Below are 12,364 nucleotides of genomic sequence, written 5' to 3' on the forward strand. Positions count from 1 at the left end.
TGGTCTACAAGAGCTAGTTCCAGGACAGGCTCCAAAACCACAGAGAAACCCTGTCTCGAAAAACCAAAAAAAAAAAAAAAAAAAAAAAAAAAGGAACCCACAGACAGGAAATAAACGCATTGAAGTTCCAAAGGGTATCCTCTTCACCCAAGTGCCCAGTGTAACTATGAGTTCTAAACTGCTTCTTTCAAAGGCCAGCAGGGTTGGTCACAAATAGTTGTCTGTGCATGACTTCAGAACGAGTAGGTTTCTGTGTATGCGGGTAATCTGGCTGCAGCATTCCTGTTGAATATCAAGGTTGCTTGGCTAATCTGCCTTGTTAGTGCCATCCCCTTCTCGCACAGTCTGTGTACTCTGCAAAGTGATGAATTCCTTCTCCAGTTGGAGGGAAGTGATAGTCCAGGGAGCACAGGTATTGCAGTCTCCTGTGAGAGTCTCTAGACAAGCTCTCACGACCGTGCGCTGATCATAGTGACGCTTCGCAGCACGTGACACTGCTTACTGCACGTGACATTCTGCTCACCACATCTTTTTTTCTTGAGACAGGGTTACTTTCCTTGTCACCATGATAAAATACCTGGCCAATCCGCGTGGTAGTGGCACACGTCCTTAATCTCCATACTTGGGAGGCAAAGACAGGCGGATCTCTGTGAGTTTGAGGCAAAGTCTGGTCTACAAGGGCTAGTTCCAGGACAGCTAGGACTGTTACACAGAGAAACCTTGTCTTGAAAAACAAAGAAAACAAAAAAAAAACAGCAAAAAGAATTTTAAAATACTTGGCCAAAACATTAAAATTAAAAAGGGAGGGGGAGCAAGATGGCTCAGCATGTAAGAGTGCTCACTGCCAAACCTACAATCGCTGGAACCCAGGGAGAAGAGAACCAACTCTCCTGAGTTGTTCTGTGACCTCCACATGCGTGCACTGCACCGTTGTGTGACACTGTTCCTGGAGACACAAACATCTACTCGCTTTACCACAAAAGTTCAACTTGGTGGGGGGGGGGTAGAGAGATGGCTTAGAGGTTAAGAGCATTGACTGTTCTTCCAGAAGTCCTGAGTTCAGTTCCTAGCAACCACATGGTGGCTCACAGCCATCTGTAATGAGCTCTGTTGCCCTCTTCTGGCCTGCAGGCAAACATGCAGACAGAATATTATATACATAATAAATAAATAAATCTTTTTAAAAAAGCTCAGCTTGGTAAACTAGTGAGTTTATTAGGGTTACTTGTAGAAGCGTGGATGACTCAGAGGCAGCTACAGTTGCGTCCCTGCCCACTCCAGCCTGGGTGATGAGGCTCTGAATGGAGTCTTCTCCGCAGCCTTTTCTGCTCACTTAACCCTGGAGACAGAGGGGCCTTGTACAGTTGGTTAGTTTCGGGGACTTCTGAGACTTAACAAGTTGTTTACTTTCTGAGTCTTCATCAACTTTTCTTTAGAATTTCCTGAGTCTTGCCAGGCATGGTCAGGAGGCAGAGGCAGGTGAATCTCTGGGTTCAAGGCCAGTCTGGTGTACAGACTGAATTCCAGGACAGCCAGGGCTACGCAGAGAAACTCTGTCACAAAAAAAAAAAAAAAAAACTAAAAAAAAAATCAATAAAGAAAATAAAATTAAAAAATAGAATTTCCTGAGTTTTAATGAGCATTCCCTTTAGGATGGACTATTTCATATAGGAGGGAATTGCTATACAGCATGGGTGCAGGCTGCATACCCTCCTATATACAAGCCAATAAATAAATATTTTTAAATGAAAAATAAAGAGCCATCAATGGCTTAACAGGTAAAAGCACTTTCTGAACAAGCTAGATGACCTGAATTCTATTACCAGAACCCAGAAAAATCTGGATGCCATGGCTTACATCTGTAATTCCAATATTCCTGTGTCAAGAGAGGAGGCAGAGACAGAGGAATTACCTGGAATCTCATGGGCCAGCTAGCATAGAGTACATAGAGCAGCAGGACAACCAGAAAGACCCTGACACAGGGGAGTGAAAGGAGATAACTGACTATGACAAGTTGTCCTCTGTGCATGTGCTGTGGCAGTGCGCACGCCTCACCCCGTAATACACATAGCATACATATACATTCAGTAATAAATGATGATGATGATGATGATGCAATGAAGCTAATATGAAGAAGGATTCATTCCTGCTTACAGTAAGAGTGTGCAGTCTGTCATAGCAAAGACTTCATGGCAGGAAGAACATAAAGTGGCTGATCTTATTGTACCCACTCAGGAAGTCAAGATGACTGCCTTGTATTCGTAGGTGGTGAAACCCACATTTAGGTAAGTCATCAGAAATGACTTAATCTAGATAATCTATTACAGACATGCCCAAATCTTCCTCCTGGGTGAGTCTTGTTTCTGTCAAGTCTAGTTCAAGTCAAGTTTCTGTAAGGGTCTTGTTGTGTAGCCCAGGCTGGTCTGGATTTGCTGAGCTCTCTCCCACCTGTGTCTCCTGGGTGTTGGAATTACAAGTGTGAGCCAACCTTGCCTAGATTAGTCTCCCTTTTATTGTGGTGGGGGAGAGCCAAGTGTGGCAGCTCACACCTGCAGTCTTGGCACTGAGAAGGATGAAGGAGGTGAATTGCCACAAGTACAGAGTGAGTCCCTGTCTAGGAAAATATAATGCAAATTATGTAATCAATACAAAAATATGAAAATAGAGAAGGAAAATAGACCATCCATAATTCTCTCTGGCATTGCCTTTAATATCTTCTATGCAGTATATCTTCCTGTGTACCTAAAGCAGGTTCTATTTTGGGGGACTGGAGAGACAGATAGCTCAGTGCTTAAGAAAGTGTACTGCTCTCATGGAGGACAAGAGTTAACTTCCCAGCACCCGTGTCAAGCTGCTCATTTAAATTATCCACAATAGTTATTTATTTTGCTAATTAAGCCAAATAAAAGTATATGAGTTCTTGTATAAACTGGCATTCGAGGACAGGCTCATGCCTCAGAGTCTATGGGGGTTGAAGCTTAGGAGTACAGCATTTTGGTTTGGTTTGGTTGGGCTTTTTGGTGTTTTGGTTTGGTTTTGGTACTAGTGCTCTGTCTGCATGTATGCCTGCATGCCAGAAAAGGGCATCAGATCCCATTATAGACGATTGAGAACTACAATGTGGTTGCTGGGAATTGAACTTAGAACCTCTGGAAGAGCAGCCAATGCTCTTAACCACAGAGCCTTCTCTCCAGCCCAGGGTAAGCATTTTTAAAAACAAACCCAAATTACATTAGTGTTTGAGGGGGATCGAAGCAACTTCTTTCTGCAAGCTTGACAGTATTTTCCAGACACCGCATGCCAGTGTTTTCTGATTTACACTTCCTATTAGTTGTTTTAGTTTATGTTTTAGCTCGCACAAAGATCGGTTATTCTGCTTGATACTTCTGGACCATGGTCAGGGCCACGGTCAGTCCCAAAAGAGTTGACACAAGATAGAGTCAGGACAAGATGTCATTGCCATTTGATCACAACCACGTGTAGCTCCATATGTAGGAGGTCTGGTGCCTTCTTATGGCCTCTGGGGCACCTACACACATAATTAAATTTTGAGAAACAAAAGATTGTGTTTTTAGATTATATGTTACTTTAACCATAATGTATATATCAGGTTTTTCTTTTTTTATATATATTTCTTTCACTTTAATAGAAAGTTGACCCTTTTTTCCATTTCCCTGCCCTCTGTGCTTAACCACTGTCTAGGACCTCATTCTGGACCATTTGATATTTGCCTAAACCAAATCCATTCGAGCCTTGCACCCAGGGTTAATATTAAGGGGTAATTAGGCCCATGTCAGATATTCCAGATCACGGTGCTAGTGGGGACCTGGACCTCGTGGAATACTGGTGAAGGTGACACTAACAGTACACAGGCTAGTAAGTGGCTTGGTAGTCAGGTGTTGGTTTCTGTATTGACATATAGTAATACTCTGACAAAATGACAACCAGAAGAGAGTCTGGAGAGATGGTTTAGCGGTTGAGAGCACTGGCTGAGCTTCCAAAGGACGCAGGTTCAAATATCAGCAGTACACAGTTTAAGGAGCTATGAATTAAAGTTGAGAGTTTCTTTTGACATAAGTTTAGCGTTCCATTTTTCAGTTAGTTCCATTTTGGTACTTTTCTTGGTTTATTTAAAACCATTATTAAAAGTAGATTTCTTGGGAGGCAGTCATGGTGCTTTATGCCTGTGATACAAGCAGTTTGGAAGGCAAGAAGATTGTTTGACGCTAGCGTGCCTTACATACAAGACCCCATCTTTTTAAAAGATTCTTATGGATCATTTATGGGCATAGAACTTTTCTTAAAGAATATTTTTTTAATTTATTTTACGTGAATAAATGTTTTGTCTACTTGTATGTTGTATACCGTGTATGTGCAGTATCTTTGGAGGCCAGAAAAATGACATCGGATCCCCTGAAACTGGAGTTACAGACAGTTGTGAGCTGCCATGAGGGTGCTGGGAATTGAACCCTAGTCCTCTTGAAAGAGCAGCTGGTGCTTTTAACCACTGAGCCATCTCTTTTGCCCCAGGCATGCAGTTTTTTATGAGACTGTGTGATACTATATTAACCATTATTTTTTGTTTTTAAAGTAGGCTCTTATCCCAGATATATGCTGCTGTTATTGAGGCTGTTTTGGCTGGCATTGCATGTTATGCTAAAACTTGCAGTCTGGCAAAGGTAATTTAAGTACCATATTTCTGTTTTGGTAGTCATTATTTTAAAGTAAATCATCCTAACCGTTTTGTTCTTTGAAAGCCTTGCAATACTCACTTTTGTGTGAGTTGGGGTCTTGGTAGCCAAACCTGCAACACTTGAGCGGCTGCTGCCTGTGGCCATGATGCTGTTATTTTATGAGCCTTTTTAAACACCTGTTTGTGTTAAAGTCATTGTTTCATTAATAGTTTAGATAGGACACTTTTAAAAGTCAAAAATAGTTTATTCTGTTGAATTTTAATGAAATTAGTAAAGCTTATTTTGAGCTATGTAGTTGTTTCCTGTAATTGAGTTTTTAAAACTCAATACAGGCTAGAAAATCTGACTTACCTTTTCTAGGCAAGCCTGCTTATACTTGCTCTCTGACCATTTTCTTCCTTGCTGTTTTGCGGTTAACCTGCCCTGCTGTGTTGGATTCCTAAATCTGACCCAGTAAGATGAGAAGAGACGGCTTGATGCCTTCCAAAGCCAGTAGGACTTTTCCTGAAAGAAGCCAGTTGACAGTGGAAAGGTTGTGTATGATGTAGATGTCAGAGGGGCTGTAGCTGTAGTCACCAGCTCCTTGGCAGCCCCCTTCCTACGGAACTTGAATCCTGGTAATGATATGGGTGTTCTCAGCCCTTTTAGCTGCTTCGTAGTAGAAAGCCTCTGCAAAGCCATGAGCTGTCCTTCAATATACATTCTTACACTTTTTCCCCTAACTGACATCCATAGATTGAGTTATTTGAATAGTCTTAATGTCTAGCAGAAACTGAAGGCATTGGTCCCTCCCCAGAGCCAGGGGAGAAGGGACGAACCGGCACGTTTCTAGTGCTTGCACAGCAATCCAGCTGCCTAACTGGCTGCTTCCATCTCTCCAGCAGATCAGATGCCAGTGCGCCCCTGCCTAAGTACAGTTTCCTGTGAGTCCAGCAGGCACCTGTCCCCATAACCTGATGCTTTCACTTTAATCTTTTGAGGTATACAAAGTAGTTACATAGAAGGGAAGGGCTCTGGCCGCCTTTTAGAAGGGCCTTTCCTATCAGTGATATATATACTTTTGCTACTTGAAAGCTAATTGTTCTGTTGCTGCTTTTACAGGCCAAGGAGGTAGCAGAGCATACTCTGGAGAATGGGCTAGTGTTCTCTGAGCTGGTTCCACTCAAAGCCGATCTACGGTAAGCTACAAGTGATATTTTTATGATAATTGAGAAAAATTCAAAGACTTCTTATCCCTTATAGTTTATATTCCACCCTTCTCTCCTTTTGAGAAATGTTCCAGTAAAATAATAGGCAGAAGGAGAATCAATCATGATGAGGATGGAGAAATTATATAGGTTTTGAAAGTAGAATATGAGGCAGATTTGTACTAGAACTGTGGGAGTCCTGATGGGCCAGGTCCCAGAGATAGAGGTTGTGAGGGTCAGGAGACTTTGGCACATGAAGACAGTCACTAATTAAAAGCGCCTGCTCTGGAGCTCCCTGCCTTTCAGGTGGTGGGAGCCTGGCTCCTTGTCTTCCTGTCGCACCTCCCAGCATGCCCCGTTACAGCTCTGCACTGCCTTGGTCCATAGCTGAGCTCTGTTGCACTCAGTCCACTCCCCCCTCCATCCCACAGGACTATTGTGTGTGTGTGTGTGTGTGTGTGTGTGTGTGTGTGTGTGTGTGTGCTTGTGTGCGTGTGCGCATGCAGTTTTATACAAAGGATATGAAAGACTAATACTGGAAAGTTTATTTAAGAATACTTCTAGCCAGGCATGGTGGTGCATGCCTTTAATCAGAGACAGAGGCAGGTGGATCTCTATGAGTTAGAGCCAGGCTGATTCACATGGCAAGTTTCAGGACAGTCAGACCTACATATTAGGAAGACACCCTATCTTTAAAAAAACAAAAACAAAAGATACTTGCAGGTGTACATTGCCGTACTACCTGCTACCGCATGCCCCACATTTTTTTCCACATCTGTGGTCCTGAGTAGTGAGAAGGGAGCATTTGGTCAGATAGGTTAGTTGGCTGACATAATAGGAAGAAGAACTCTGTTATATGGCTGCAGCTCCATGAGTAGAAGGAAGAGCCGGAACTCTGGTGCAAGGCCTTCATCTTGTTTCACGTCTCCTTTCCCAGAGGTCCTGGCTATGAAAGGGGAGAACTAGAGGAAGCCCCTTCTCCTACGGTGCTGACATGTGCCGTCTGTTCCTTAAGGCCTTTGCTGAGGAGCCCCTTTTCCTTCCCAGCTGTGCTGATTTAAGTAAGATGGGGAGCTTTCACATCTGTTTGTGGAGCACTCACTTTGTAGAGTGATTGGACATGTAGATCATAGTTGCTGTGGTGGTGAGGCCTTCTCTGTCGCCACAAGGCTGACACAGTCACTCTGTTTCCCCTCCAGCTCTTGCCCCTGCCACCATCCTAGCTGGAGAAAGGCAGAAGGAGAAATCACTGAGCAAAACGAAAGTCTCTCAGGCTTCCCTCCACCAGGATCACTTCACTGAGGTCCCTAAGTTCATACATTAGCATATCTTCCCCCTAGAAGGGGAAGGAAGGAGGAGCAATTAATAGACACAGGAAACTCGTGTGTTATTTCATCAACTAGTTCCTGCTAAGACATGAAATTATAGACAAATGCAATTTAAAAAGTTTCTTAGGCTGGCAGGATGGCTTACTGGGTAAGGTCACTCACTGCCAAGCCTGATGACCAGAGCCCACATAGTGAGTGGAGAGAACTAACTCCTGCAAGTTGTCATCTGACCTCCACATGTGCAAGGTGGTATGCACACATAACACACATATACACACATGATATAAATGTTGTTTAAAAAAACTTACAGAAAGAATAAGCCAAGGCTGAGCATGGTGGCACATGTCTGTAACCTTAGCACTCAAGAGGCAGAGGCAGGAGTATCACTGCAAGTTTGAGGCCAGACTGATCTACAGAGCAGTTTTTAGCCAGTCAAGGATACACAGACTGTCTCAGAAAGACCCTTGTCTCCCAGAGAGAAAATAGAAAAGTTCTTCAATTCTGAAGGTTTGACCTGCTATGGCTTCATAACAGTGGACTTTGAATAGCAAAAGCACCTTCTGCTTGAGTACAGAGCAGGGCTGGCAAGTTGACCCAAGAGTACTGAAAAGCAAGAGGAGCCTAGTCATCTTGTAGACACTGAGCAGCAGAAGCCCTGGCCAGGAGAGGACCGTTCCCAGTCAGTCTGCATGGGTATTACACCTGCTTACAGCCAAGAATTGAGGCAGTCTTGAGAACCAGCACAGATACGGGGCTATGGATAGAATAAGATTCTGGCTGTATACTTGGTGATGTCATGGGACCTTAAGAAAGACATCTAAAATAACTAAGCAAGGATGACACTCCAGCATTAGTGGCACATGCCTTTAATCCCAGCATTTGGAGGCAGAGACAGGAGGATCTCTATGACTTAGAAACTAGTATGGTCTACATAGTTCCAGGACAGCCAGAGAGCTACATAGTAAGACCCTGTCTAAAAAAACAAAACAGCAACAAAAAAAATATGACAATATGACATCACTTGATTGAGTGGCCTTGATGGTCTAGGGAAGATACATTGAAGAAGCAAGTATTTCAGAGAATTCTGACCCAGTGCTGAACAAGAGTCTTGACTTCTGTTGTGTTTCTTTTCTGGTCTACAGCTCCAGGGTGACCTTTCATATACATGCTGTGAACAACCAGGGAAGGTAGGTGCGATTACGGTGTTTCCTTTCATGGGAAAGTATGAGGATGAAGATCGTGGCTCATTCGTTTCCCTACTGCTCAGACCCGAATAACCACACAGAAACTCTATTAATTACAACACTGTTCGGCTAATAACTCAGGTGTAATTCTAGGTAGCTCTTGCATCTTGAATTAACTCATTTCTATTATTGTATCGGCACGAGGCTTTAGCTTACTGGTAAGGATCTAGTGTCCGCCTCCTTCGGCAGCTACATGGCGTCTCTTTGACTGTCTGTCTGTCTGTCTGTCTGTCTATCTGTCTATCTATCTAATCTATCTCTGTTCTGATTTCCCACCTGGCTTTACTCTGCTAAGCCATTGACCCAAAAAGCTTTATTCATCAACCAGTAAAAGCAACACATATGCAGAAGGACATCCTACATCACAAAGAGAAGAGACTGTCCAGTTGTGGTACATGCATGGAATCTCAACACTCAGGAAGCAGAGGCAGGAGGATCAAGAGTTTGACACCTGGGGGCTGGAGAGATGGCTCAGAAGTTAAGAGAACTGGTTCCTCTTTCAGCACCCACATGGCAGCTCACAACTCTCTGTAATTCCAGTCCCAGGGAATCTGACACCTTCACACCAACGCACATGAAATAAAGTTAAATAAAATTTAAAAAAAAAAAAGAATTTGACACCTGAAGACCAGTGAGATGGCTCAGAAAGAGCAAGAAGATCATAAGTTCATGGTCATCTTGTGATACGTAGAAAATATAAGGCCAGCCTGGGATACATAAGGCTGTATTTGAGAGAGACCTTATAGCTGCTACCATTGTTGGCCTCAGCACATTTCCACTCTGGGAGAGGTGCCATTCCAGATGGGACCTATGCTTGCTGTGCTTGTCTGGGTCCCTGTACCCAAGTTTTGTCTCATGAAATTATGAGTCTGGAGTCAGATACTAGCATTATTCTTTCCGTTGCCAATTCTGGATACATGTAACCCAATGTTTGTTATTTTGTTCTTTGTTGAGATGGGTCTCATATAGCCCAGGTTAGCCTTAAACTTCTGTCTTCCTGCCTCTTCTCCTCAGCTGCATAGTGAGTGTGAAGCCAGCCTGGTTACATGAAGCCCTGTTTTAAAACAAACAGAAACCAAAATCGTTTAATGTTTTTCTCTCCTGTCTCTTTCTTCTAGAATTGTGCCTCTGGATAATGAAGATAGCTTATCCTTTGTGAAAACGGTAAGCACTTAACAGAGCTCTTCAGAGTCAGCCAACTGGGAATGGCTGCAGAGGGTCATCCACAAAGGACTTGGTGCAAGTAGATGACTGAGAAGTTCTGCAGGCAGCTAAGATCGTGGGCCACTGCATGAAAACATGAACTGAGCACAGCAGACAAGTTTTCAGTGGTTCATTTTTTCCTTTTTTAAAAAGATTTTATCTTTATTTGTGTGTATGCTACATGTGTGCTAGTACCCAGTGGAGACCAGAAGAGGGTGTCAGATTCTCTGGAGCTACAGGCAGTGGTGAGCTGTCCAGTATTTTGCTGGGAACCGAACTCAGGCCTTCTGGAAGAGCAGCACATGTCCTAACTGCTGAACCGTTTCTCCAACCTTCCAAGGTCTTCTTTTCACTATAAGATCTGCACTGGCTGCCTTCACAGGAACCAGGGGATTTATGGCTCAGTGGTTAGGAGCACTGACTGCTCTCCCAGAGGATCCGGGTTCAATTCCCAGCACCCACATGGCAGTTCATAAGTGATTATAAATCCAGTTCTAAGGTATTCTGACACCTTCACACCATTGCACATAAAATAGTTAAAATAAAAGTTAAAATATATCATAGATAATAGTCCTCAGGTGCCTGTATGTCTTGTGAAGTCAGGTAGTCAGAGCAGGGTTTTACATATCCTCTGCTAGGGCAATGGAATGATTTAAAAATAAACTGAGCCAGGTATGATAGTGCACACCTTTAATTCCAGAACTCCAAAGGCAGAGAGACCTGGCTGGTCTCTGTGAGTTCAAGGCCAACCTTGTCTACAGAGCAAGTTCCAGGACAGCTAGGGCTGTTACACAAAGAAACGCTGTCTCAAAAACAACAACAAAAAAAATCACTTGATACTGGAAGTACTTTACTTTTTATTTTTTATCCTATTCTAGATCTGTTTTAATTTTTTATGCATGAGTGTTTTGCTTGATCTGTGCAACACATACTTGCAGTACCCTTTGATGCCAGAAGAGGGTGTTGATCCCCTGGGGTTGGAGTTACAGAATGTGTATATCAGACTTTCTTTCTGAGTGCCTCTCCTTCTCTTTAATGCATGAATCTGTGTTAAGATATTTCTTAGCTCTGCCAAAACAAACAAAAAAAACAACAACAACAAAAAAAAAACCCCTACTTGTCTATGAGCATTTTAATACTATGACAAGTCAGTCTGATAACTCAGACAACTATAAGCAATAGATAAGTAGTATATGAACTAGAGTGCTGTGGACAAAGGGATGATTCATATCCTAAGCAAGATGGAGTGAGACAGCATAAAATGTAGTCATTCTTTCTTGAATGGAATACTGTTTAAAATCCATGCATTTCTTCTTTCTGGAGTTGAACATTTAATACTTTTGTGCTACCACTGGCCCTGAGTAACTGAAATCTCAGTGAGCATAGTCATGGCTAAGAGGGAAGAAGGCTCTACTGTGCTGGAATGATCGTTTGCAGCTGTGTGCTGCTGTGCACTCATAAATACCCATGGTGACAGATGTGTATACCAACTTAATGAATACCTTTCCTGGCTCACCGAGAGAGAACTGCAGCCTAAACCAGAGGATTGTTGGACGTGTGATACTGTGAAAGTGTGAAGTGGATGGGCATTCAAAAGCCTGGAAGAAACACCTCTGACTCTGTAGGCTGTATCCAATCATGAATAGGAATGAAGAGTTAACTCAGTGGTCTAGAGTACTGTCTGCTCTTCCAGAGGACCTGAATTAAATTCCCAGCCACCACATGGTAGCTCACACCATCTAAAATGGATATGATGCCCTCTTGTCATGCAGGCATGCTTGCAAATAGAACACTCATACATATAAACAAATTTTTAAAAAGATAAATTTAAAAAAAAAAAAGAAGGCAGACTGTGGGCCTAGAGAGGGGCTCAGCAGTTAAGAGTACAAACTGCTCTTCCAGAGGACCCAGACTCAGTTCACGACCCTCATGTGGGGAGGCTCACAGCTACCTGTAACTCCAGCTCCAGGGGATCCAGCACCCTCCTCTGGCTTCTATAAGTACCTGCACACACACAACATACACATAAAAAAACAGTTTTAAGTTTAAAAAAGAAAAGGGAAAGAAGAAAGATTGTGTTATTTTTTCCGAGGATGACAATCTGAGGGAATTCATAAGAACATAAACACACTGTCCTTCCAGCCTATGCATGTCACAAGTCTAGGGTCACCTGCTGGAAAGTCTGAAGGCATTTCTCCGGTCAAAGTGTATGGATCCTTCGAGATCTAAGCATTGATTTCAGCATAGATCCTTAGAGATTTATCAGTATTCTTTTGCCATGTACTTTAGAGCGATAGTCCTGCCTGTTCCCTCTGGCTCTCCTCCTGAAGTGCTAAGCTAATAATGGTTCTGTACCTGCTTCTCACTCACACAGGCTTGTATGACCGTCTATGACATTCCTGACTTGCTGGGAGGAGGAGGATGCTTAGGATCTGTGGTCTTCTCAGAGTCATTTTTGACTTCTCGGATCCTAGTTAAAGAAAAGGGTAAGTGTGTGTGTGATGTCTAGAAGGCAAACGTTGAAAAATTTATAAAATCATAAATTAAGCCAAAGATGACATAAACTGATTAATATGTTAAACTACTTACAATAAGCAGATGGTATATATTCTAACTAGTGAATAGTACTTATAAATTAATAAGAAAAAATATACTATTTAATAGTTACATGAGCAAAAAATACAAGCAGGCTGTTCACAGCGGTAGAA

The 12,364-nt window shown here is 42.7% G+C and overlaps 1 protein-coding gene across 3 annotated transcripts in view; it reads left to right on the plus strand.

Annotated features, from left to right (window-relative positions):
- The window catches only part of Dnaaf9 (dynein axonemal assembly factor 9), a 141,484-nt gene that overhangs the window by 47,236 nt on the left and 81,884 nt on the right, over nt 1–12,364 (plus strand). For 2 of the 3 annotated variants that reach the window (XM_057780317.1, XM_057780319.1), the window contains 5 exons: nt 4,592–4,679; nt 5,796–5,872; nt 8,352–8,396; nt 9,572–9,617; nt 12,031–12,142. In XM_057780317.1, coding sequence (XP_057636300.1) covers nt 4,592–4,679; nt 5,796–5,872; nt 8,352–8,396; nt 9,572–9,617; nt 12,031–12,142 — 368 coding nt within the window. The remainder of the gene's footprint in view (nt 1–4,591; nt 4,680–5,795; nt 5,873–8,351; nt 8,397–9,571; nt 9,618–12,030; nt 12,143–12,364) is intronic. The other variant, XM_057780318.1, reaches the window with a different exon arrangement.

The sequence above is a fragment of the Chionomys nivalis genome, chromosome 9, assembly GCF_950005125.1.
Source record: "Chionomys nivalis chromosome 9, mChiNiv1.1, whole genome shotgun sequence".
Classification (NCBI taxonomy): Eukaryota; Metazoa; Chordata; class Mammalia; order Rodentia; family Cricetidae; genus Chionomys; species Chionomys nivalis.